We start from the raw sequence: 27,534 nt of genomic DNA, 5'->3' as shown, positions 1-27,534 counted from the left end.
TTGTTTTTGCAGTTCTTCCCTGTTTCTTTCTTTTGTTCTCTTTCCTTTTGATTACTTTCTTAGCATTATGCTTGAGTTTTTTTCTCTCTCTTTTTTTTAAAGATTTTATTTATTTGACAGAGAGAGAGACAGCGAGAGAGGGAACACAAGCAGGGGGAGTGGGAGAGGGAGAAGCAGGCTTCCCTCAGAGCAGGGACCCCGATGCGGGGCTCGATCCCAGGACCCTTGGATCATGACCTGAGCTGAAGGCAGATGCTTAACGAATGAGCCACCCAGGCGCCCCTCTCTTTCTTTTTTATCTTATAGGTTTTCAGTTTGTGGTTTGTGGTTACCATGAGGTTCATATATAACATTTTGAGGACATAATACTCTATGTTAAGGTAATAGTCAATGACGTTGAACACATTCTAAAAGAAGTCCATTTTGGCCAGCCCCGGGAACACAGAACAGCAGGGCCAGGCGCCCGCTCCCTGACATCGTGAAAGGGCTGAGGAGCGCGCCTTAGAGGGACCTGGACCTGGGGCCCTGGGCACTCTGAATCCTGCTTGTCTATGAGATGTAGTTAACACATCAGCTGGACCTATTTCCTGAATGTAGCGTGACCCTTCTGTTATTTAAAGATGTAAAAAATGCTGGAGACTTGAGAAAAAAGGCCATGGAAGGTGGTCTATTAATAAACCCTGAGGTGATTGTTGATTCATTTCAGATACTTGTGGCAGCAAACAAAGCAGTTCATCTCTACAAACCGGGAAAAATGAAGACAAGAACTCTATCACCTAAAATTATTTTCAACTTTTCCCCAAATAACAGTATTTCAAATATCTTTTTTTTTTTTTTTTAAAGATTTTATTTATTTGAGAGAGAGAGAATGAGAGATAGAGAGCACGAGAGGGAAGAGGGTCAGAGGGAGAAGCAGACTCCCTGCTGAGCAGGGAGCCCGATGCGGGACTCGATCCCGGGACTCCAGGATCATGACCTGAGCCGAAGGCAGTCGCTTAACCAACTGAGCCACCCAGGCGCCCCAAATAACAGTATTTCAGAGGCTTTGAAAAAATTTGGTATCTAAGCAAATGACACTTCAATTCTTATTGTTTACTTTGAAGAGGGAGAAAAATAAATCAAGAAGACCTAATATCTTAGGTTGAAGGTCTTCAAGTTTCTCCAAAAAACCTTCCTGACATAACAAATATTACAGAAGTCAAAAAGATATATAAACTATCTTTACGAGAAGAAAGTATTGGAACATTATTGGATGGTATCATTTGTAGAATGTCAACAAAAGATGTTTTGTGAAATGACAGAAGTATTAAAAATTTTAAGCATTCGTTAAAAATTAAATAAATAAAAGAATTCCATTTTTACTGGCCCCTTCACATTTGTTGTATATGTTATTATATTTTACATCTTTTTTTTTCAGTCCTCTTAAAATAATCTTTATACATAATTGATTTTAATACTTTTGTCTTCTAGGGGTACCTGGGTGGCTCAGTCGTTAAGCATCTGCCTTCAGCTCAGGGCATGATCTTGGGGTCCTGGGATCGAGCTGCATTGTTGGGCTCTCTGCCTAGCAGGGAGTCTGCTTCTCCCTCCCACTCTCCCTCTGTGCTCTCTCTTTCAAATAAATAAATACTTTTTTTTCAAATAAATAAATAAAATCTTAAAAAAATACTTTTGTCTTCTAATCTTTTTCTTTTTTTAAAGATTTTATTTATTTGACAGACACAGTGAGAGAGGGAACACAAGCAGGGGGAGCAGGAGAGAGAGAAGCAGGCTTCCCGCTCAGCAGGCAGCCCTATGCGGAGCTGGATCCCAGCACTCTGGGACCATGACCTGAGCCAAAGGCAGACACTTAACAACTGAGCCACCCAGGTGCCCTGGCTTCTAATCTTCATACTAGCTTTATAAGTGAATGCCCTACTACTTTTACTGTATGTTTGCTTATACTTATCAATTTTTTTCATTTCATAATTTTCATACCGCCAATTATGGCCTTTCCTTTTTCACTTTAAGAAGTCCTCTTGGCAAGGCGCTTGGGTGGTTTAGTGGTTAAGCAACTGCCTTCAGCTCAAGTCATGATCCCAGAATCCTGGAATCGAGTCCCGTAATGGGCTCCCCGCTTGGCGGGGAGTCTGCTTCTCCCTCTGGCCCTCTCCCCTTTCATGCTCATTCTCACTCTCTCTCTCTCAAATAAATAAATAAAATATTAAAAAAAAAAAAAAGAAGTCCCTTTGGCGGTGGGGGGGGAGGGGTTGTGCGCGGGGCGCCCGGGTGGCTCAGTCGTTAAGCGTCAGGTTCTGGTCTCAGGGTCCTGGGATCCATCCCCGCATCAGGCTCCCCAGTTCATGGCGAGCCTGCTTCTCCCTCTCCCTCTGCCTGTTGTTCTGCCTATCTGTGCTCTCTCTCTGTGTCTCTGTCAAATAAATAAAATCTTGTTTATTATTATTATTTTTAAGATTTTATTTATTTATTTGACAGAGACACACAGTGAGAGAGGGAACAGAAGCAGGGAGAGTGGGCGAGGGAGAAGCAGGCTTCCTGCTGAGCAGGGAGCCGGATGTGGGGTTCCATCCCAGGACCCTGGGATCATGACCTGAGCCGAAGGCAGATGCTTAACGACTGAGCCACCCAGGCGTCCCTATACAAGGTCTTTAATAAATATTTGGTAAATTATGGAATGAAACAGTAAATATTTGGAAAACATTTTTATCATTGATACCCTTTTTCTTAAAGGTTTTATTTATTTATTTAACAGAGAGAGACAACACAAGCAGGGGGAGTAGGAGAGGGAGAAGCAGGCTTCCCCGCAGAGCAGGGAGCCCATGTGGGGCTTGATCCCAGGACTCTGGGATCATGATCTGAGCTGAAGGCAGATGCTTAAGGACTGAGCCACCTAGGTGCACCCATTGATACCCTTTCTATTTTACTGCTAACAACTAACCTAATTCCATGGTTCTGTCTTCAATAAAATGATGGCTATAATGTCTCCATTTGTAAGTGATTTTCTACTGTTATTTTTCTACTCTTGCTTTTATGGTTCTGCAAGGCCTAATATAGCCTCACTCTTATGGTCTGATTTATTTAGTTACAGTATGAAGTGTAGCTCCTCAGTGGGTGGAAACATTCAAATCTGGCAGGGAATAGTAAAGAATGCATTTGCATATCAGTTGCTACAAAATGTCATTTCAGTACCTTAAAGCTGAGCCTAGGAAGCCATTTTCTGGATGGTGAGAACCATTTTTGGAGATCAGATTGCTAGCACCAGAATTTTGTCAATTACTTTGTGCAGGGCCTTTTTTAAGAGCTGGGATTGGAAGGAGTCTCTTTCCCATAAACAAAGTAGCTCTCAAATAAATAAAATCTTAAAAAAAAAAGTAGCTAAATAAACATTAAGAGCAAAAGACTTCAGAAGAGAAGGCTAGAAGACATAATCAGAGGAAAGTGTGCTTGTCAGGCAAAAGAAAAAGGAAAAGCAAAACCTGAGAAAAAGTTATTTAGTATCACTTATAGAACTACATTTTAAAGGCTTTTTGTTTCCTTCCTTTTTTTTTTGAGTTAGCTAATATTTCATTTTTTTTAAAGATTTTATTTATTTATTTATTTGAGAGAGAGAATGAGATAGAGAGAGAGCATGAGAGGAGGGAGGGTCAGAGGGAGAAGCAGACTCCCCGCTGAGCAGGGATCCCGATGTGGGACTCGATCCCGGGACTCCAGGATCATGACCTGAGCCGAAGGCAGTCGCTTGACCAACTGAGCCACCCAGGCGCCCTTGAGTTAGCTAATATTTCAAAGTATTGGAATAATGTTGAAAGAGATGGGTCCATGCTGTAACTCTAGTAACACATGACAACCCATAGTGACTACTTCTCTACAAAAAGGCAAAATAAAAGGATGAAGCAAATTATTATCCATATACCCACATCTCAAAAGATTCTAGACTAGAAAAAAGCAAATTGTTTTTAAAAGTGAAAAAAAAAGTTTTTTTAAATTTATTTATTTGACAGAGAAAGAGAGAGAGGGAGGACAAGCAGGGAGAGTGGAAGAGGGAGAAGCAAGCTTCCTGCTGAGCAGGGAGTCTGATGTAGGGTAGATAACAGGATCCAGCTCCTGTCACAGAATGAATCTCACAGAAAAAAATGGTGAAGTGAAGTGAAAGGTTATTAAGTGAGGGTGAAAACAGAAAGGAAAGAAAAGGAGCCTTCCAAAGTCCCCAGTGGGTTGCGAGAGGGCTTTTATGGTTGGTCTTTTATAGAAAACTGACCAGGGAACTTTGTAAATGTTCTAAAACATGTAAGACAAATATGGTGGTTATATAAATACCATGAGACTATCCTGTCTATATTTAGAACAAACAAGTTGGATTTGTTTTGTTCTCTCTTCTTTGCTTAATATCTCATCTATAACATTGTCCACATATGGTATTTCTGTGAGCCTAGTGTGCAGCCACTACCCGTCTCTCCCTTTCTAGTCTTGCCTATTCCTTACCTACAACTCAGCCAGTGAGAAACTGTCATCACCCTGAAGTCTCTTCATTCTAATGGACTTTCACGCAAAATAGTTCCTCTCAATTTTCTTTTTCATAAAATAATGTTTTTCTCCTTTGTTTGTTGGACTTGTCTATGGTTTTGCCCTAAGTTGCATGTTCTCAAATGCAATGCTCTGCTATTGACTTTCATTTTTAAGATTAACACTACCAACATCTCGCGGTTTTAGCTTAACAATTTGATTTTTTCCTTAGATACCAAGTGAATTGATAAACACAAAATGTGCAAAACTGTCATCAAAAGAACAGCTGAGTTGGAGAACTGTATGTATGTATGTATTTATTTATTTAAAGATTTTATTTATTTATTTGAGACAGAGAAACACAGCGAGAGAGGGAACACAAGCAGGGGGAGTGGGAGAGGGAGAAGCAGGCTTCCCGCGGAGCAGGGAGCCCGATGCGGCGCTCGATCCCAGGACCCTGGGATCATGACCTGAGCGGAAGGCAGACGCTTAACGACTGAGCCACCCAGGCGCCCTGGAGAACTGTATTTAGGAAAGGAAACCCCTTAAATGAGTCTTTATTCCGAGGCTTGAGGGGATTTACCTCTTCTCTTTCCAGGTGTTTCAGAAGAAAAATGGTAGAGAGGGAGTCGTGGGCCATTATTTTCAGAAGTGCTAAAAGTGCTTTACTCTTCCAAGGTTAGAGATTCAGTGCCAGGCACTACTTGCGAATAACGCTTGCCTTACCAGACCCTGAAAGAGTCCAGCAACCACACAGGTCCTGAGTTGCAAAGCACATAAAAGATATCCATGCAACTTTCACCAGCATTCGCATTCGCATAAAATCTGCGCGATTTCACCCATCCCCGCCCCTCCCAACTTTGGCCATCTTTGCTCCAGACTGACTATATCCTGCCCAAGGCCCTCTCCTACTCTCAGAGTTTACTTCTCGGACAGACATGTCCATCAACCAATACCTTGTCGGAAGTGACAGCCCTCCTACTCTCTGGTAGGGGAACGCCTTGTGGGCGGGGCTCAGACAGCTAGCAAGTTCAGTGGAACCACAACTGACGTGCATCAACAAAGGTCATGTGACACGAACCGGTCACGTCAATTGGCGGCGCCCGGTTTGGGGCGGGAGAGGAGGGCGTCACGGAGATTTGGGGTTCGCCCTGTGACACAATTATAACAACTTTGTGCTGGTGCTGGCGAAGTTTGAGATTCTAGGAAATACTCCCATTTCTGCGAGCTTCCGCCTCTCCTGTTGTCTCCGCCTACTACGCTATGTGATCCGGTAGCCAAGCCCCGCAGCCCTGGCATCCGCTGCTCTTGCCATCATCTTGGGATTTTTCGTCGCCGCCGTCATCCGGGGTAGAGGAGGCAGAGGCGATAAAGTTGGTGTGCCGGTTTTACGCGACGAAGGCATATTTTCGAGCCCTTCACTGGGTGGTGGTGGGTTTCGGCGTTGGACTTCACATTTGTTGTGTACTCATGAAATCCTGCGGAATATCTCTCGCTACGGCCGCCGCTGCTTTCGGTGATGAGGAAAAGAAAATGGCGGCGGGAAAAGAGAGCGGCGAGAGCAAGGAGGGGTCCTCTAGCCTGACAGCAGAAGAGAGGGAGGCGCTCGGCGGATTGGACAGGTACGACCGCCGTCATTCTCCCAGCTGATTCCGGACCGGCTGGCGCCGCTCTCCTGGGAGGCTCAAATACAGGTTGGCTCCGGTAGCGGTAGGGTGCTTATCTCGGCGCTCTGCAGGCGGCCTCCGCTACCGAGGCCTCGGGCTCGGGAAGGGACGGGGCCATGGCTTTCCCGGAGTGTAAACGAGCTGCGTGTATTTCTTCCTACAGCCGTCTCTTCGGGTTCGTGAGGCTTCATGAAGATGGCGCCAGGACGAAGACCCTTTTGGGCAAGGTAGGCAATCGCAGGCCGACTGTCTTGCTTTCCAAACCTTGGTGGTTTCCGGCACTCGCGGCCACCTAGACGGATCAACGCCACTGTGGATGCAAACTAAAAGCATTTTGTGTGTGTGTGTGTGCTTTTCTCTCATTCGGGATATCTTGGGAAATGTTACTTTGTAGCTTGAGTAGTCTAGACGGCGACGCTTTGGGGCACCGTTCAACAGTTACTTCAGGACGTTTTGGTTAGAGATTTCTGAATCTTAGCATCACAGTATAGTGAATGTAAGCACTTCTAAAAATTCCTACTTACATATTCCTTTTCTCCTGGCGGTTGACTTGTGATGTCTAATTTTTACTGCACGTTTAGGTAGGCTTCTTATATCCCTGGTTTCAGGAGGGGTAAGTTGAAGGTACTTTACAGCGGTGTACAGGTTGTATTTCGTATTTAATATAAATGTTCATTTGTATGTGAACTGAAATTGTTTACTGGTTTGGATGCTACAGAAACACTGCTGTGAATGCGATTTTATGATTCTGGAAATTTCTTGGAGTCTTGTTTTTTGTGTCTGATAGAGACCACGGAGGATTTCTTTTTTATTTGTGTGAAAAGTTGTTGGCACTGCCATTTAGGTAATGGCTGCTCATGTCGGCCAAGATGGCGGGAAATGGAGGAGAAATGAAGGGGGGGGAGCTTTGGGAAAGGGAAGGCGCATTAAAAGGGAAATAAAAGCAATCAGTAGGCCTGTCAGCTGGTGTATTTTAATGGTGCTTAGTAAAAGTTAGCCACTGTTATTTAAAAGTATCGTTCTCAAATTTCAGATTACATTTATAAGCCTAGATAATGTACCTATCAACCTGTAGCACATGTCCGTTCCTCTGATATAAGCTCTTGCACAAAGGCCATGGAGTCTTGTTATTTTTCATCTCCTGAGCAAAATCTGTCTAAAATGTCGGCTGTCACTTGGCATTGTGGAAGTTGGTCTAAATGCCTCTGTTACATATTTTATTTTATACCTAAAGTAGGTAGCTATGAATTTGTTTAGTTTATGCTGGAGTTGCGAAGCAAGTATTAAATACTTTTTACTTTTAAGATATTTTTGTTCCATGTATTTTTATTGGTAGTTTGAATTCCCATAATCATGATTCTGTAACCTGCAATCTCATTTTTGTTTTAAGTTGTTTTGATGGTAACGAATGACCCGAAACTGAAGTGTAATAATTTTTTTCAGTAATTTAGGTACTTTCATCAGGTATGAAATAATTGCTTCTTTAAAAATATCACTCCCAAACCTGTACTCCATATGATAGACTGAAAGCATTGCTTTTACTGTCTTAATCTTTTTTTTCTTAAGATTTATTTATTTATTTATTTATTTATTTATTTATTTGACACAGAGACAGCGAGAGAGGGAATACAAGTGGGGGGAGTGGGAGAGGGAGAAGCGGGCTCCCTGATATGGGCTGGATCCCAGGAACCTAAGATCATGACCTGAGCCAGAGGCAGATGCTTAACTAACTAAGCCACCCAAGTGCCCCAATACTGGGTGATTTTCTGTTTGCTTGAACAACCATGAATGTTTGAGTGAAAAGGAAATAAAAAATTAACTTCATTTGGTTTTGAGACTTGTGAATTTCTATGTGCTTAGGTGAGGGCTCCTTAACCTTAACATTAAAATAACTTAATGACGTAAAATATGAAATATTCTGAGGTATGGTTCCCTGCTTTCCTTTTGTCCTAGGTGTTGAGTTATAATTGACAAAAATTGCACACATATTTAACATGCACAACTTGGTAAATTTGATATAGGTTTATGCATATGAGTTCATCACCACAAGATAATAAACATAGTTACCACTTCCAAGTTTCTTCCCTCTTTGTTTTTTGGGTGTTTTTTTTTTTAAGATTTTATTTGGGGCACCTGGTTGGCTCAGTCGTTAAGTGTCTGCCTTCAGCTCAGTTCAGGATCCCAGTCTCTGTCAAATAAACAAATCTTTAAAAAAAAAAAAAAGATTTTATTTATATTTGAGGGAGAGCACATGCAAGTACGCGCACTAGTGTGGGGTGGGGGGGGTGCAGAGGGAGAAACAGACTCCCCGCTGAGCAGGGAGCCTAGTTTGGGATTCAGTCCCAGGACCCTGAGATCATGACCAGAGCCGAAAGCAGATGCTTAACCACTGAGCCACCGAGGCACCCCACTCGGGATGGCTTTTACGCTTAATCCACACAGCGGTGTGTGTTAATAGTAGCGTGTATCTATAATTTTTCCCTTTTATTTTTTTTTTTATTTTTTATTTTTTTAAGATTTTATTTATTTATTTGAGAGAGAGAGAGAGAGAGAGAATGAGAGATAGAGAGCACGAGAGGGAAGAGGGTCAGAGGGAGAAGCAGACTCCCCACTGAGCGGGGAGCCCGATGCGGGACTCGATCCCGGGACTCCAGGATCATGACCTGAGCCGAAGGCAGTCGCTTAACCAACTGAGCCACCCAGGCGCCCTATAATTTTTCCCTTTTAAATATTGAGTAGTATGTTTCTGTCTCATGGAATTCTTCATCTTAATTGATTCCTTCTTGGTCGCAATATACCAGTGAAATATTTACTTGGGAAGTTTGACACCATATTATCTTCAAACTGTTTATTTTTATTTTTTTTAAGTAAACTCTGCCCCAGTGTGGGGTTGGAGCTCATGACCCCAACATCAAGAGTCACATGCTCTACCAACCCTGTGTTTAAATTAATGTTCTCTCGGGGGGCCTGGGTGGCTCAGTTGGTTAAGCGACTGCCTTCGGCTCAGGTCATGATCCTGGAGTCCCGGGATCGAGTCCCGCATCAGGCTCCCTGCTCGGCAGGGAGTCTGCTTCTCCCTCTGACCCTTTCCGCTCTCATGCTCTCTCTCTCTCAAATAAATAAATAAAATCTTTAAAAAAAATAAAATAAAATAAATTAATGTTCTCTCTTTGACTTTCATGGTCTTTGAGGGTACTTTATTCCAAAGGCTAGTTTGTCTGATTTTTTTTTTTAAGTTTTATTTATTTGACAGCAACAGCAAGAGGGAATGCAAGCAGGGGGAGTGGGAGAGGGAGAAGCAGGCTTCCTGCCGAGCAGGGAGCCTGATGCGGGGCTTGATCCCAGGACCCTGGGATCATGACCTGAGCCGAAGACAGACGCTTAACTGATGCCCCAAGTTTCTCTGATTTAAAATAAAGTAAAATAGGGACACCTGGGTGGCACAGTCAGTTAAGCGTCTGACTTGGGGCACCTGGGTGGTACAGTCAGTTGAGCGTCTGCCTTCTGCTCAGGTCATGATCTCAGGGTCCTGGGATTCAGCCTCGGGTCAGGCTTCCTGCTCAGCAGGGGAGTCAGCTTCTCCCTCTTCCTCTGTATCTCTCTCTCATCCTCTCTTGTGCTGTCTCTCACCCTCTTTCTCTCTTTCTCTCGAATAAATAAATAAAATCTTTTTTTATTTTTATTTTTTAAAGATTTTATTTATTTATTCGACAGAGAGGGGAAACACAAGCAGGGGGAGTGGGAGAGGGAGAAGCAGGCTTCCCGCTGAGCAGGGAGCCTGGTAGTGGGGCTCGATCCCAGGACCCCAGGGATCATGACCTGAGCCGAAGGCGGACACTTAACAACTGAGCCACCCAGGCGCAGTGGGAGTTTCAGTTTAAAAATAAATTAGTAATGTAGCATATATTGCTTTTAGTAACTAAAATAAGCTGAAAACAGCTTAGTTTTGGAGCTATTGTTTGAGCTTAAATGAGTTGCAGTTTAAACAACTCTGACATTTAATAGTAATTTTTTTTTCCTAAGATTTTATTTTTTTTTTAATTTGAGAGAGAGAGAGAGTACAAGCAGGGGGAGTAGCAGGCAGAGGGAGAGGGAGAGACACGGGATCGATCCCAGGACCTGGGATCATGACCTGAGCCAAAAGACGCTTAACCACCTGAGCCACCCCGGCGCCGCTTAATGTGTTTTAACTTATGTTTATAATATAGTTTGTCATTAATTAAACCTTTATTTTTATTTTATTTTTTAAAGATTTTTATTTATTTATTTGACAGAGACACAGCAAGAGCAGGAACACTAGCAGGGGGAGTGGGAGAGGGAGAAGCAGGCTTCCCTCTGAGCAGGAAGCCCAATGCGGGGCTCGATTCCAGGACCCTGGGATCACGACCCGAGCCAAAGGCAGACGCCTAACGATTGAGCCACCCAGGTGCCCCTAAACCTTTTATATGTATGTGTGTGTGTGTGTGTATATATATATATATATATACATATATATATATATATATACATACATATATATATATATACATTTATTTATTTATTTTTAAAAAGATTTTATTTATTTATTTGAGAGAGAGAGAGAGAGAATGAGCGATAGAGAGCACGAGAGGGAAGGGGGTCAGAGGGAGAAGCAGACTCCCTGCTGAGCAGGGAGCCCAACATGGGACTCGATCCTGGGACTCCAGGATCATGACCTGAGCCGAAGGCAGTCACCCAACCAACTGAGCCACCCAGGCGCCCTATATATATACTTTTAAATTATTTGTTTATTTGACAGAGAGAGACACAGTGAGAGAGGGAACACAAGCAGGGGGAGTGGGAGAGGAAGAAGCAGGCCTCCCGCTGAGCAGGGAGCCGGATGCGGGGCTGGATCCCAAGACTCTGGGATCATGACCTGAGCTGAAGGCAGACGCTTAATGACTGAGCCACCCAGGCGCCCCTAATCAAATCTTTTTATAGAAATTATCAATGATGACTTAGTGCACTTTGGAAAATGTTTCAGGTTTTGTTTTTGTTAGGGTAAGGAGTAGAGTTGAAGTATATAAGAGTATTCTGTTGTAGCATTTCTTTAATGTAATCTGTCTCAGAGAAGGACTGCTAAAGTATCCATTGCTCTTGTTTACTTGGAAGTATCTTTTATCAATTTTTAGTTTGATCCTGGTATCTGTTACTGAAACATTTTGGTGTACTTGGTAATTCTGTTAATAGATTAATGGAGAAGTCAGAGTTTAACTGTTAAACGTTGTCTGTGCTTTTTGCCCTGGGGGACATTTTTAGAGTAGTTGATGTTAAAAAGTTTTGGGGAAATGGAAGTAGCTTAAAATTTATTGAAATACGTATTTTTCTGAATTTGATTTGCTTCCATGGAGAAAAATTTACTAAAGTGGTTTTATTTTTTAATTAATTTTCTTTTTTTAGGTTTATTTATTTGTCAGAGAGAGAGAGAGAGAGAGAACACAAGCATTGGCAGGGGCAGAGGGAGAAGGAAGCTTCCCTCCTGTATCCCAGGACCCTGTGATCATGACCCGAGCTGAAGGCAGACGCTTAACTGACTGAGCCACCCAGGCATCCCCTAAAGTGGTTTTAAAAATGGTTTTAGTAGTGTAATATTTGAATGGGGTGATATTCAAGATAATTTTACATTACATGCATCTGATCTTTGGTGACATTTACACATACGTTTATTTCTAGTTTATAAAGGTTATTGTTTGACTTTGTTTTTTCATTTTATTTTTTTAAAAAAGATTTTATTTATTTATTTGACAGAGACACAGCGAGAGAGGGAACACAAGCAGGGGGAGCTGGAGAGGGAGAAGTAGGTTTCCTGCAGAGCAGGGAGCCCGACATGGGGCTTGACCTGAGCCGAAGGCAGACGCTTAATGACTGAGCCACCCAGGCACCCCTATTGTTTGACTTTAAATAGTGGCCATAGAGGGGCGCCTGTGTTGTTTAGAAATTAGGTCTTTTGGGACACCTGGCTGGCTCAGATGAAAGAGCTTGGGACTCTTGATCTCAGGATCGTGAATTAGACCCCCATGTTGGGAGTAGAGATTACTTAAATTAATGAAACTTAAAAAAAAAAAGTAAAAATTAGGGGCACCTGGGTGGCTCAGTTGTTAAGCATCTGCCTTCGGCTCAGGTCATGATCCTAGGAGCAAGCCCCACATCGGGTTCCCGGCTTAGCCGGAAGCCTGCTTCTCCCTCCCCCACTCCTCCTGCTTGTGTTCCCTCTCTGTCTGTCTCTCTGTCAAATAAATAAAATCTCAAAAAAAAAAAAAGTAGAAAGTAGGTCTTTAATTTTGATGCATTAAAGAAGTCTTGTAGGAGCTCATGGGTGGCTCAGTGCTTAAGCCTCTGAATTGATCTCAGCCCGTGTCTTGATCTCAGGGTGGTGAACTCAAGCCCTGTGTTGGGTTCCATGCTGGACATGAAGCCTACTTCAAAGAGAAAAAATTATTTTTATTATTATTTAAAGATTCTGTTTATTTAAATATTTGTCAGAGAGCACGTGAGTGTGCACAAGCAGGGGGATGGCAGGCAGAGGGAGAAGCAGGCTCCCCGCTGAGCAAGGAGCCTGGTGACCTGGACTCTATCCCAGAATCCTGGGATCATAACCTGAGTCTAAGGCAGATGCTCACCTGACTGAGTCACCCAGGCATCCCAAGAAAAAAATAATTTAAAGAAGTACTTTATTGTTAGAAGTTGTTTTCCAAAATAATTATGGTTTTATTTATACGTTACTGGACAAAATCTTGCGTAAGCACTACACATGAATATTAACTATAAAATTTTGATATAATACTCAATAAAGATTGGAAAATATTTTCTTACCTGGCACAATTCAGAACTGTCAGATTTTATTTACTTATTTATTTATTTAAAGATTTTATTTATTTATTCATGAGAGAGGGAGAGAGAGAAGCAGAGGGAGAAGCAGGCTCCCAAGGAGCTGGGAGCCCGATGCGGGACTCGATCCCAGGACCCTGGGATCACGACCTGAGCCGAAGGCAGACGCTTAACCATCTGAGCCACCCAGGCGCCCCAGAACTGTCAGATTTTAAACAAGCACTTTCTTAGTTTTGATTGTTGTTTTTTTTTTTTTAATTATAAAGCTCTTTTTATAGTCAAATAAAATAACTAGAGAACATCTGACAGGCATTTAAGGTACTGAGTAAAACTATTTTGCCTGATAAGAATTTTTGTGATGTAAGTGATAAAATTTATATAAGCCTCACTCTGTAAGCCATAATGAAATTTTTTTAAGCCAGAATTAAATGTTAGTTCTTGGCCAACGATAGAAGTTAAAGTAGATAGGTTTTCTGATATAGATTTTATGATCTTTCATTTTGAAGTATTTTTGAATTGCAATTTATGATGCTTTGAGCTCTTTTCACCTGGTACTAAATGGAAGATAGTAATACATTGTTAAAAAGATTTTATTTTTTTGAGAGAGAGCAAGCATGGGTGGGAGGGGAGAAGGCAGAGGGGAAGGGGCAGAGGGAGAAACCTACTCTCTGCTGAGCATGGACCCCCTGGATCATGACCTGAGTTGAAGGCAGATGCTTAACCGACTGAGCCACCCAGGCATCCTTGTAGACGGTTGTTAATTGGAGTTACTTAAAGACTGGCCTATCTTATTAACTGGCTTCAAATGATTGGCTTTTAAATTGACCCTAAAGAAGTAACAAAAACTTTACTCTGATTATGTGTATGGCTTTTATGCAGGCAGCACTGATAAGATAGATAGTCTAGTAATAGGGGAAAAGAAAAATGCTCCCTGTAGTTTTGGCTGAGACCCTCTTGCTATCTATAAAGACAAATTAACAAGAGAAAAAGACGAATTTTTTTTAAGACTTTATTTATTTGACAAAGAGAGACACAGCGAGAGAGCGAACACAAGCAGGGGGAGTGGGAGAGGGAGAAGCAGGCTCCCAAGGAGCAGGGAGCCCAATGCAGGGCTCGATCCCAGGACCCTGGGATAATGACCTGAGCTGAAGGCAGACGCTTAACCATCTGAGCCACCCAGGTACCCTGGAAAAGGAGGATTGTAATAATACATATATGTCAGAGATAATCAGGAAAATTTAATAATTCACCAAAATGGCCCAAAGCCACATTATCTTAAATATGGCCTACAACCATTGGCAGAAGATGTTGGGGTTGGGAACACCTAGTTAGGACAGGTGATCAGGGGGCGTCTGGGTAGTTACTCTTCTGCCTTTGGCTCAGGTCATGATCCCAGTGTACTGGGATCGAGTCCCACATGGGGTTCCCTCCTCAGCTGGGAGTCTTCCCCCTCATTTCCTCCCCCTGTTTGTGCTCTCTCTCAAATAAATAATACCTTAAAAAAATTAGGGATTTATTTAAAATGCCTTATTACCTTTAAAATGTGAAATTCATTATTTTATTAATGTGAAGTTTGAAATTATTTTACTGTAGTCTAACAAGTTTTTTCTTTAACCATAACTTTTAGTACTTCTCATATCCTTCCCTTTGTCTTTCGTTGCAGCAGAAAGACCATCGCTTTTGACCAAAATTCAAGTCATTCAATATTACCAGTTTTTATATTTCATGCACTTTGTTTACTTTTTTTTTTTTTTTTTTGATCCATGGGAGATTTAGTCCAAAATTCCCAGTGGATGCCTTGATATCATGGATGGTACCAAACCCTGTATATTACCATACATTCATAAGTAGGGCGAAGTTTAATGTATAGATCCAGCACACTAAGAGATTAATAGCAATAACTAGTAATAAAAGAGAACAATTATATCAGTGTACTAAAAAATTATTTGAATGTGGTATTTCAAAATATGTTTTACTGTACTCACCCTTCTTGTGATGATGAGATGATAAGTGCCTGTGTGATAAGATCAAGAAAGGTGAATGATGTAGACTACTCTTGATCTTCCAATTTACAGAGTGCAGTTGACCATAGGTAGTGGAAACTGTAGACAGTGAACTGTGGGTAAGTTGGGACTAGTGTAATTCCAAACATGCAGAAAACCTGTACAAACAGTAAAAGAACCAACATATAGCCTTTATCCTGAACCTCCTTTAAAGAAAGAAAAAAAAAGTATAGTCCTCATACAACACTATTACAATACATTACAATACAATACAATATTACAGTTATGTTCTCCGTACATTATATTTTCAGTGCTGTACCTTTCATTCCTTACTTATTCTGTAACTGGAAACCTGTACCTCCTACCTCCCCATCACCCATTTTCTCCATTTTGCTTTCTTCCCTTTGGCAACCTGAGTTTGTTCTCTGTAATATGAGTCTGTTTTGGTACCTAATAGTTTTCAGATATTCTCTAAAATTATAAAGCAATAAGTTTTGTATCTTGTATTCTTTTTTTTGAAAGATTTTATTTATTTGAGAGAGAGAATGAGAGAGAGAGAGAGCATGAGAGGGGGGGAGGGTCAGAGGGAGAAGGAGACTCCCCGCTGAGCAGGGAGCCCGATGTGGGACTCGATCCCGGGACTCCAGGATCATGACCAGAGCTGAAGGCAGTCGCTTAACCAACTGAGCCACCCAGGCGCCCGTATTCTTTTTTTTTTTTTTAAAGATTTATTTATTTATTTATTTGAGATAGAGAGTGAGAGCACGCGTGCACGCATGAGCAGGGTGTAGAGCAGAGGGAGAAGGGAGCCCAGTGTTGAGTTCAATCACTGGACTCTGGGATCATGAACTGGGTTGAAGGCAGATGGTTAACCAGCTGAACCATGTAGGTGCTCTGGTATTTTGTATTCTAACCTTTTGCCAGATAGAAATTATAGAGGTACTTGAGTGAAAAAGGATCTTGAAATTTTGTATCTCCAAATGATAGTAGTTTATGGGATCTAAGCATAGATTCAGATTTTCAATTATTTTTAGGATTATAATTTGGTATTTATGTATATGTGGATAACTAAGAGAATGATAAACTGAAAGCAATTCCCTTTTATTATTATTTTTTAAAAGATTTTATTTATTTATCTGACAGAGAGAGACAGTGAGAGAGGGAACACAAGCAGGGGGAGTGGGAGAGGGAGAAGCAGGCTGCCCACGGAGCAGGGAGCCCAGTGCGGGGCTTGATCCCAGGACCCTGGGACCATGACCTGAGCCGAAGGCAGATGCTTAACTGACGGACCCACCCAGGTGCCCCTCCCTTTTAAATATATATGTTTATGTGTGTGTATATATATATGTATTTTAAGGTTTTATTTATTTTAAGAGCACATGACAGCTGGGAGAGGGATAGAGAATCCCAAGCAGACTGCCCACAGACCTTGGAGGCTGCCTCCGGGCTTGACCCTGAGGTGATACCAAGAGGATGCTCCATGGACTGAGCCACCTATGTGTCCCTTGTTTTAAATTTTATTGTAAGGATAATTGAGTCATCTCAGAATAGCTTTATTAATGATGTATCTTTAAACTTTTCAAAAGTATATATGCTGTGTTTATGAAATATTTTTTCGGGCGCCTGGGTGGCTCAGTTGGTTAAGCAACTGCCTTCAGCCCAGGTCATGATCCTGGAGTCCTGGGATTGAGTCCCGCATCGGGCTCCCTGCTCAGTGGGGAGTCTGCTTCTCCCTCTGACCCTCCCCCCTCTCATGCTCTCTCTCTCAAATAAATAAAATCTTTAAAAAAAAAAAGAAATGTATTTTTTCCATTCTACTTTTGGAATGTGTTTTTTATCAAAGAAGATTATTTTACAGAGGAAGAAAAAATAAGGTATTTTATGTGGGGGCTCTAGCCCACAACATATTTTTTCTCATCCCAGCAGAATTTCTTAGGAGGTTTTTGATTTTACTGAGAAGCTACTCTACTTTTTTTTTTTTTTTTTTTTACGGGTGTCGGGAGGAATATTTGACCTTAGTTGCTTTTTCAGAGCACCATACCCAGGAGTATTCCTGGGAGTGGACCCAGACTATACACCAGTTGTATGTATTTCTTTTGTTGTGGTTACTCTAAATATATCATGTATTATGAGGGACTTAATTACGAATTTTTTTTAAAAAGATTTTATTTATTTATTTGACAGAGACACAGCGAGAGAGGGAACACAGCAGGGGGAGTGGGAAAGGGAGAAGCAGGCTTCCCGCTAATCAGGGAGCCCAATGCGGGGCTCGATCCCAGGACCCTGGGACCATGACCCAAGCTGAACGCAGACGCTTAATGACTGAGCCACCCACGCACCCCTGCAAATTTTTTTTATTGGGAAGATTGAAAAATTTTGAAGGAGAACTTGGTTATTTTGAAGGGCAAAGTAAAGAAACGCTAAGTCCCTATTGTGTGCTAAGCCCACAATACTTCTTTTCTTTTCCTTTTTTTTTAAGATTTTGTTTATTTATTTGACAGAGAGAGACACAGCGAGAGAGGGAACACAAGCAGGGGGACTGGGAGGAGAAGCAGGCTTCCCGTGGAGCAGGGAGCCTGATGCGGGGCTTGATCCCAGGACCCTGGGATCATGATCTGAGCCGAAGGCAGACGCTTAACTGACTGAGCCATCCAGGCACCCCTACAATAGTTATTTTCAAATTAAAATTTTTATATCAGGTTTTTGATTGTTCTTAAGATTGAGATGGGAAGAAGTTAAGTTTCTAAGATCTCCTGTGGTTGCTGACAACTCTGTGGAGAAACTCTAAAGCATTGTTCTTTTTTTTTTATTAAAGATTTTATTTATTTATTTGATAGACAGACGAGAGCAGGAACACAAGCAGGGGGAGTGGAAGAGGGAGAAGCGGGCTCCCCACCTAGCAGGGAGCCCGATGCTGAGCTTGATTCCAGGACCCTGAGATCATGACCTGAGCTGAAGGCAGACGCCTAACGACTGAGCTACCCAGGCGCCCCTAGAGCATTGTTCTTTCAGATGTTTTAGTGTAGAATCATTTCTTCCTTCTGCAAACTTATGAAGCTCAAAAAGATTGGATTCTTTATTATTTTTCTCTCTAAAAAGGTACAAGAGGATATGTGTATCTATGTGTTTTGGGCTGAGCTAGAATTAGTATGTTTGAAATACGAAGATTAGGGAGAAAACAGTTGAAACGTAGCCTATATATGGTAGTTTAAAAGTTATTGTAGTTTCTTTGCAGAAACAACGGTTGATTAGTACAAATTAGTACAAATAAGGTACTGGATGCCCTATTCAGTAGGAATGTATTGTGATGCATCAGTTTTTCATGTTATGTGTAATTTTAAATTTATGTAACAGAAAAGTTAGTAAGGGGTGCCTAGGTGGCACAGATGGTTAAGCGTCTGCCTTCAGCCCTGGTCCTGATCCCAGGGTCCTGGTATTTTCCACATGGGCTTCCCTGCCTAGTGGATAGCCTGCTTCTTTTTCTCCCTCTGCCATTCCCTCCACTTTTGCTCTCTGGCTCTCTCTCTGTCAAATAAACAGAATCTTAAGGGAAAAAAAAAAGAAAAAGTAAAAATAAAAATAATAAAATGAAATGGATGAAATTAGCGATATAATATCTTTATTTAACCTCGTATATCCAAAATGTTACTGTACTATGGTTAACATGTTACTAGTGAATTTTTTTTTAAGATTTTATTTATTTATTTGAGAGGGAGGAGGGAGTAAGAGCCCCCACAAGGTGGGGAAAGGGGGAGGGAGAAGGAGAAATAGGCTCCTTTACCAAACAGGGAGGTGATGTGGGACCAGATCCCAGGACTCTGGGATCATGACCTGAGCCAAAGGTAGATGCTTAACCAACTGAGCCACCTAGGCTTCCCTTAAGGGTGAATATTTTGTACCTTTTTTATTTTTATTTTTATTTTTATTTTTATTTTTTTAAAGATTTTATTTATTTATTTGAGAGAGTGAGAGAGAGAGAGAGAGCACATGAGAGGGGGGAGGGTCAGAGGGAGAAGCAGACTCCCTGCCGAGCAGGGAGCCCGATGCAGGACTCGATCCCGGGACTCCAGGATCATGACCTGAGCCGAAGGCAGTTGCTTAACCAACTGAGCCACCCAGGCGCCCCTTTTGTACCTTTTTTATACATACAGTCTTTGAAATCTGTTTTATAATTTAAAAATACCGTACATCTCAATTTGGAGTTGCCACATTCCAAAAATTTGAAAATCACAGGTTTTTACTGGCTTCTGAAATGCAGTAGTCCTTTTTGCCCATCCCTATTTGAAGGTAGTGTTTTGAATGAACAAAGAGCAAAGTAATTCTTTAGAATCTCCAACTCATAAAAGGTCATTAATGAACTCCTATATTATCTTATTTGGCAGTAAGTTTTATTCCCCCTTTTTTATAAGGGAAACCACCTAGATCATAAGTGATGGCTCCATTAATAAATACTAAAAAGCTACTTTTCAGGAATTGAGTCATCAGTTTGTGGTAGAAGTGACATATTGAGGGATGCCTGGTTAGCTCAATTTTTAAGCGTCTCCCTTCAGCCCAGGTCGTGATCCCAGGTGTGCTGAGAGTGAGGCCCACATTGGGCTCCCTGCTTAGCAGGGAGCCTGCTTCTCCCTCTCCCTCTGCCTGCCGCTCCCCCTGCTTGTGCTCGCTCTCTCTGTCAAAAAAATAAATAAAATTTAAAAAAAAGTGACATTGATTCCTTTGATTTCTTGAAGAATTTCTTGTAAATATACAGTCTCTCAAAAAGGATGCAGTTAATGATATTTCCTTTCTCTTAATGTTTATATTTTTCATTTCTAGGCTGTTCGCTGCTATGAATCTTTAATCTTAAAAGCTGAAGGAAAAGTGGAGTCTGATTTCTTTTGTCAGTTAGGTCACTTCAACCTTTTATTGGAAGATTATCCAAAAGGTAATGTTTTTCTTTTTTAAAAGTTTTGCTTGATTTATGTATGCAAATTGTTTTTATTTTTTGTCACGGACACTTAATCCTAAATACATAAACAATGAAAAAGAAAGTAGAGTAGGTAGAAATGTGAAATTTTTATGTAATTTCATGTAAATGCTAAGATTGATCATTTCATAAAACTTTTTTTAAGATTTTATTTATTTGGGGTGCCTGGGTGGCTCAGTTGGTTAGGTGACTGCCTTCGGCTCAGGTCATGATCCTGGAGTCCCGGGATCGAGTCCCGCATCGGGCTCCCTGCTCAGCAGGGAGTCTGCTTCTCCCTCTGACCCTCTTCCCTCTCATGCCCTCTATCTCTCATTCTCTCTCTGACAAATAATTTTTATTTATTTGTTAGAGAGCGTAAGCCCAAGTAGGGGGAACAGCAGGCAGAGGGAGAAGTAGACTCCCTCCTGGGTAGGGAGCCCACTACAAGACTCAATCCCAGGACTCTGGGATCATGACCTGAGCAGAAGACAGACACTTAACGACTGAGCCACGCAGGCGCCCCGTTCCGTAGAACTCTTAATATCTTACAATGTACATGGGTAGTTTGCTTGTTCTTGTGAAACTCTGTATTGTTTAAGATCTAAATTGGTAACAGATAATACCTAGTTTGATATCTTTGTCTATAAGTACAAATGTGTACATACTAGAAAGAATTAAGTCTGGACAGTTTTCCAACATCACCAAAGTAGTTCTTAATTTTCAGAAGTGTCTTACAAATTTAACTCAGTTTTGACACTATATACTTGGAGATGGTACAGTTCCACAGGTAAAGGACTTTCATACATGACAGCCCCATTTTAGATGCCAGTTGCAAATCAGGATTGTTAACATCATAGGTTCCACAATCCCCTGCTTGGGTTTGATAACTTGTTACAATGATTCACAAAGCTCAATGAAACATTTATTAACTTACTGTAAAGGATGTTATAAAGGGTACAGATGAACAGCCAAATGAAGAGGAATATAATGCAAGGTATGGAAGTATCCTGAGCTTAGGAATTTCTCTCCCTGAGGAACCAGGGGTATATTTACCAAATCAGAATTTCAAACTCCTCTAATTCCAGTGTTCAACAGTTTATTATAGATTTTAATTTGCATCCTTTTCCCCCACCATCCCAGCTTCATTTTGAGACTGTTCATAAGTTACCTCTGGCAAAAATTCTGTTGATCTCAAAAGAGCCTCTTAAGAAAAACAAAAGTCATTCCTACCTAGACTCAGGAAATTCAGAGTATTTTACGAGCTCTCTGCCAAGAACAGGGACAGAGACCCAAATTTTTTCTATTATTCTGCAAACACAGATGGTATTTCTCTTTTATTCTTAATTTTGTTTAAAGCTTTCCATTTTACTTTAAAAATATTTAAAAATCCACCTTCATCATGTTCTTATATAATAATACAGATAATCAGATATAAGTTCGAACCTTAAATAGCATTTTTCATTCATTTAGAATATTTTTTTCTCAGAAATAACTGGAGATGCGACGCCTGGGTGGCTCAGTCGTTAAGCATTTGCCTTTGGCTTAGGTCATGATCCCAGCTTCCTGTTCAGCAGGAAGCCTGCTTCTCCCTCTCCAGCTCCCTGTGCTTGTGTTCCCTCTCGCTGTTCCTCTCTGTCAAATAAATACATAAAATCTTAAAAAAAAATAAGTGGAGAAAAATAATGAGTTAACTTTTTAAGGTATGTGCTTTTCCTCTTTCTAAATCCTGGCCAAGACCATTATTCATTTAGTTAAAAATTACCTTGAAAATGCTTTTCCTCTTTGCCAGATCATCTCCACATCAAAGAAAACCATCCTATAAATAAGAGTCTGTCAAATTTTTGATAGTAAATATCTTCATTGAATTGGGAGGATATGTTAAGATTTTCAAAAAAGTTTAGCAGAAACAGTTGGATAATTGTTTTACGACTAGAACAAAGAGTTGGTGGTTTGGTGCTTTGGCAAGAGTTTATTGTGTGCACTTTATATTAAGTGTAGGGGAGGAAAAATGGTTTCCCTTCAGTCCTGATTCCTTAACTAAGATGACATCCTTTCTCTCCCATAATAAAAGATTTAACAAGAGAAAAACAAGTTTATTGATAATGTATATTAATGTTTATAATATGTATATATATTATATATGTATATTTCAAGTAGGGAAGATACCCAGGAAAACTGAGTTACTATTTGAAATGCCCTAAGCCGCCAGCTTAAGCTCAGGCAAAAATAAAATAATGGGTAAGAAGAAGGCCCCTTGTGGAAGAGACCAGGAAAAACACTTTAAAAAAGAGAAAGTTTTATTATGCACATTTACTTAAGTGCCTTCTACCTTGAGAAAAATTTCTTCTTAAGATTTAAATTTTTCTCAGGCACCTGGGTGGCTCAGTCGTTAAGCATCTGCCTTCAGCTCAGGTCACGATCCCAGGGTCCTGGGATCAAGCCCCGCATTGGACTCCCTGCTCCGCGGGAAGCCTGCTTCTCCCTCTCCCGCTCCCCCTACTTGTGTTCCCTCTCTCGCTGTGTCTCTCTCTTTCAAATAAATAAATAAAATCTTAAAAAAAAAAAAAAACTGTTAAAAAAAAGATTTAAATTTTTCTCTTCCTTTTACTGAGAGATTGACACAAATGGAGATTTAAATGTCAGTTTTCCTTAACAAAAGAGTGACTTATAAATTCTAGTATGTTTTTGCAGCTTTTTTTGTATTAGCTCTTTCTAAAAATAATCAGTGAACAAAATCATTATGCTCGAGTCATATTTTAAGGTGGCATATTTTGCTCTCAGTCATAAATTAAGCCAATAACTGGGGAGGAGGGGAGATGGGTGGGGTAACGGGGTGATGGGACATTAAGGAGGGCATGTTATGGGGGTTATGTTAAGACTGATGAACACTGACCTCTACCTCTGAAACCAATAATACATTATATGTCAATTAGAAAAATTTTAAAAATTTAAGCCAATAACTTTTACCGATGCAATGCTGTTTTCGTTTGAGACAGTATATGAGACATATACTGAGACACATAGCGTGTGTATTTATAATCCTCATGCAATTCGTTATTTAGAAATGTTTTAATACATTTATGTATTTCCCTTGACTTTTGCCTAATCTGTAAATTGGACAGTAGTAATATAGCATCTTTACGAATGCTAAACAAAAATTTTACTGGTGGAAATCAGTTTTACTCCAGTACATAATTCTTACTAACAATACACTTTTTTTCATAATTTTTTTTTTTTAAGATTTTATTTATTTGAGAGAGAGCCAGCACAAACAGGGAGAGGCAGAGGGAGAGAGAAAGGGAGAAGCAGACTCTCTGCTGACCAGGGAGCCCATTGGGGGGCTCAGTCCCAGGACCCTGGGATCATGACCTGAGCTGAAGGCAGAGGCTTTCCTGACTGAGCCACCCAGGAGCCCCAGTCCATAATCTTAATCATAAGGTAACTGGGGCACAAGGGTGCAAGAGCACCTGGCTCTGGGCGTCCCAGACAGACCAAGCTCCACCCTGCACCACTGACAAAATCCAAAGGCAGAGATTAGTGGAGATGAAACAAAAGAATTTATTTCAGCAAGGCTAATGTAAGCAGGCTGGGTCCCCGGACCCTTTGGGTCCTGGAGGACTAGCCAGGAGGGCCCTTGGCTTCACAAGAAATGGAAATCAGACACAAGCCAGCAGGAGATGAAAGCACAATTTATTGCATATGTATATATGCAGAGAGAAAGAGATTGAGAGATAAGGATGGAGCATCCTGGAGAGTCAGAAAGGAAAGAGCATGAGTCTCATCTTTACTTGGGGTCTGGGGTTTTTATTGGCAATTGTAGTCTGGTGCATGTGTCCTCTTAGGCATCCAGGAGCTGGTCAGAACAAGAATAGGGTCCAGGTGTCTTTCATAAATCACTCATTCCCTGAAGTCAGGGGTCTTGGCAGTCAAAGTGTTTAGAGTCCCTGGTCTTGGAGAGTCTTTATGACAACTCTTCCTGGTAACTCCTTAGATGTTATCGGTTGTGCTGGAAGACTCTAAAGGTACCATTATTGTCCCTTACAAGAAGGATATATGCTATTTTCATTATAAGGCATGGGTAGAGTGGGGTTTTGGGGATTCAGGTCTGAGCAAGAACAGAATCTGGGGAAGAATGGGGTTCCTTCAGTTTCCCTGTCTAAAGGCCAACATTGGGAAGACTGCAGACAGAGAATGTTTCCAAAGTGCTGAAAATACTTCTAGGTTTATATAAGGAAAATGTTGGTACGTGGTGGGCAGTAAAGGTCATGTAGATCATTATCTTTGGGTCATTGATGGGGTTTTTGTTGACTCAGGGCAGTCATTTGTTGCTTGAGGGGGTAGTTTTGGTTCCCATCACAGGATGCTTTGCCCTCAGAGTTGTTTGCCTGTTAGAAGGGGTGATCTGAAAAGAAGAACTTAATCAGAAAGTATAGACTCAGGTCAAAATGGAGGTAGTTGAAGTCCTATTTCATTAATTTCCTTAATCTTAAAAATTAAGATTTTTAAATGTAAATTTGACAGCAAATAACAAAAAGCCTTAATTGAAATTGCATAGATTGTCTTTGTTACTTGGGGGTATTTAATCATAAGTATTTTTAATTTCTTAAAGCTTTAAGGCTGATAATTTATTTGGAGGAGGAAATCTTGTGTAGATACTATTTGGCTGGGATGTGAATAAAGAATCCAGGACAATTTGTGTTGGGAGTTTTATTTTCTCCTTGGTGAGGATAGGTTTGAGCATGTGGTAAATTAACTCTTGGGTAGCGTTGGCTTCTATGCTTTGATTCCTGTATTTTCACTGATGGGGAGACTTAAGTTCTATGCCAAAAGTGACTGACTATATATGTTAAAATGCTGCTGGCAGGCCAGGTCCCCAGAACCTGCCAAGACGGTCCCTGGCCTGTGCGCAAGATGGAAATCAGACTGAAGATAGCAGGAGGTGAAAGCAGAATTTATTGAAGATACAGAGACAGAGTGTCTGGGAGAGTCAGATAGGAAAGGAGAGAGTCTTGTCTTGGTTTGGGATCTGGGGCTTTTCATTGAGATGGTGGTCTGGCACTTGTTAGAACAAAGATGAGGGCCCAGGTGTTATTCCTTATTGCCAGAAGGGTCACGGCATTTAGAGGTCCAGCTCAGTGATCTGGAATACACATGTTATCTTCATCTGGTCATTCTAACCTAGTTCTTACTTAGATGTTATTATCTGTTCTAAAGAAATGATTAACTCTTTGCCTCTTACAAGGAAGACATACACTATTTGCATTATGAAGGATATGTTAAGTGGGGGTGCAGGTCCTAGCAAGAAAGAAGCAGGAAAGAAAGAAAAAGCTTATTCCCTTATCTCAAAAAGCTTGATGAGTGTTCTTTCTTTCCCTTTGGTTTTTTGTCTTAAGTAGAATAGTACTGTGCCCTGGGATATATAGTACAAGAACATAAACATAAAATGAATGCTTTCTCGTGATAGGTCTTTGGGTTTGGTTTTTCCAAAAATAAATAGGTGTCTTTTCATCCTTATATATGTTAATATATAATATGTGTTACATATATACATAAGTATTTACTACATTTGTTTATATATGTATATGCATACGTATGTATACACATAGGATGTTTTTACATGCCATGTGATAAGTTTATGCATACATCATATATGTATATTATAAATATGCATTGTATGTGTAATGCAGTATATATGTAATTGCATATATTATTTACAATAAATTCTTGGTTTTTATGGTAATTAATTTTTAAGTTTTAAGAAAGATTTATTTATGGGCGTCTAGGTGGCTCAGTTGGTTAAGCGACTGCCTTCGGCTCAGGTCATGATCCTGGAGTCCCAGGATCGAGTCCCACATCAGCCTCCCTGCTCAGCAGGGAGTCTGCTTCTCCCTCTGACCCTCTTCCCTCTCATGATCTCTGTCATTCTCTCTCTCTCACATAAATAAATAAAATAAAAAATCTTAAAAAAAAAGATTTATCTATTTGAGAGAGAGAGTGTATGTGTGTGCCAGATGGAGAGGGAGAGAGAGAATCTCAAGCAGACTCCACACTGTGCTCAATCCTGAGATCATGGCCTGAGCCAAAACCAAGAGTCAGCAGGGAGCCTGATGTGGGGCTCAGTCCCAGGACCCCAAGATCATGACCTGAGCTGAAGGCTGACGCCCAACTACTGAGCCACCCAGGCACCCCTATTTTATTTCTTTTTAAAGATTTTATTTATTTGAGAGAGAGAGAGAGAGCAGAAGCCAGGGGAGAGAGGGAGAAGCAGACTCCCCGCTGAGCATGGAGCCGTATGTGGAGCTTTGATCCCACACGACCTGAGGCAAAGGGAGGCACTCAACCGACTGAGCCACCCAGGCACCCGAAAAAGATTTTACTTTCAAGTAATCTCTACAACCAGTGTGGGTCTTGAACTCACACCTTCAAAATCAACAGTATCACACTCTCCCCAACTGAGCTAGCTGGTGCCCCTAATTGGCTTTATTAAACAATAAACGATTCGTTAATTGGGCAGCATGCCATTTTGCAAGTAGAGGGGAACTCAAGGGCTACAGAAAGGGAAAGGTTTTTAAAGGTAGGTCAAGAAAGTCATAAACAGAAAAAGGATTATTTTAGACAAGGTTTTTCTTTCTTAGGGGGAAGGGCACAGGATATTATTAGATGGATTACCTCCTTTTTCTTTGGGGGATGGAGAGGGCCAGGGCCCATGTGAGGGATTACTTTATTGCTGTTGACCAGAACATTCCTGACAGATTAAGACTACATTTGCAGGAGCAGAGAGGGGTTGAAACTCCAGTTAGATTGGGTATTAAGTCTTGGTTTACTTTCTTGGGAACCTTAACCTAAGTGATACTATTTTGGGCTTGTGGTTTTTTTTCTATTCCTTTTCTTCGGGGTGTGGGGTGTGCTTTTCTTTTTACGAGTCCTTGTTAGCCATTGGTCACATTTTCATTAACTAAATGTATAACCTTGTTTTATGTGTCTCTTTTTGTTTAAGTGTGTTATGTAATATGTATACATAATGTTGATTTGTTAACACTGATCTCATAAAAAAAAACATTGATCTCATAATTAACAGTGTAATAATTTGGTCCTTGAATGAAGCTTACTAATAAAACTATGCTCTCTGAAAGACTCATAGTATCCTTATACCTTGGAGCACTAGACAGCCCTTCTTATGCTTGATGGGCATTTTATTTTATTTATTTATTTTTAGATTTTATTTATTTATTTGGCAGAGAAAGAGAGAGAGAGACAGTGAGAGAGGGAACACAGCAGTGGGAGTGGGAGACGGAGAAGCAGGCTTACCGTGGAGCAGGGAGCCCGATGCAGGGCTCAATCCACCTGAGCTGAAGGCAGATGCTTAACGACTGAGCCACCCAGGCGCCCCTTGATGGACATTTTAAATAGCAGAGTCATTAACAAAAACCACAAAAAGTGAAAAAAAAAAAAGATAGTACAATATGAAAAGCACAGTTATTTACAGTCTGAGAATTAAAACAAGATAGTGTTAACTTGTTTAGCCTTCGGTGAGGTGGGTGTCAGGCATTCAAATTTTGCTAATTCTATA

General features: G+C 40.9%; 1 protein-coding gene and 1 pseudogene across 14 annotated transcripts in view; both read left to right on the top strand.

The window, feature by feature from the left end:
* Nucleotides 1-556: 556 nt before the first annotated feature.
* Nucleotides 557-1,293, top strand: LOC118356665 (annotated as a pseudogene).
* Nucleotides 1,294-5,622: 4,329 nt separating this feature from the next.
* Nucleotides 5,623-27,534, top strand: part of LOC118356620 (lysine-specific demethylase 6A-like) — a 168,583-nt gene continuing 146,671 nt past the window's right edge. For 13 of the 14 annotated variants that reach the window (XM_035725897.1, XM_035725896.1, XM_035725903.1 and 10 more), the window contains exons 1-3: nt 5,623-6,125; nt 6,334-6,397; nt 19,835-19,943. In XM_035725897.1, the coding sequence (XP_035581790.1) occupies nt 5,974-6,125; nt 6,334-6,397; nt 19,835-19,943 (325 nt within the window). In that variant the 5' untranslated portion in view covers nt 5,623-5,973. Of the gene's footprint in view, nt 6,126-6,333; nt 6,398-19,834; nt 19,944-27,534 lie in introns of those variants that run through there. The other variant, XM_035725907.1, reaches the window with a different exon arrangement.

The sequence above is a fragment of the Zalophus californianus genome, chromosome Y, assembly GCF_009762305.2.
Source record: "Zalophus californianus isolate mZalCal1 chromosome Y, mZalCal1.pri.v2, whole genome shotgun sequence".
Taxonomy (NCBI): domain Eukaryota; kingdom Metazoa; phylum Chordata; class Mammalia; order Carnivora; family Otariidae; genus Zalophus; species Zalophus californianus.
Note: the sequence above shows the minus strand (reverse complement) of the source record. Positions and strands in the feature narration are given on the sequence as shown.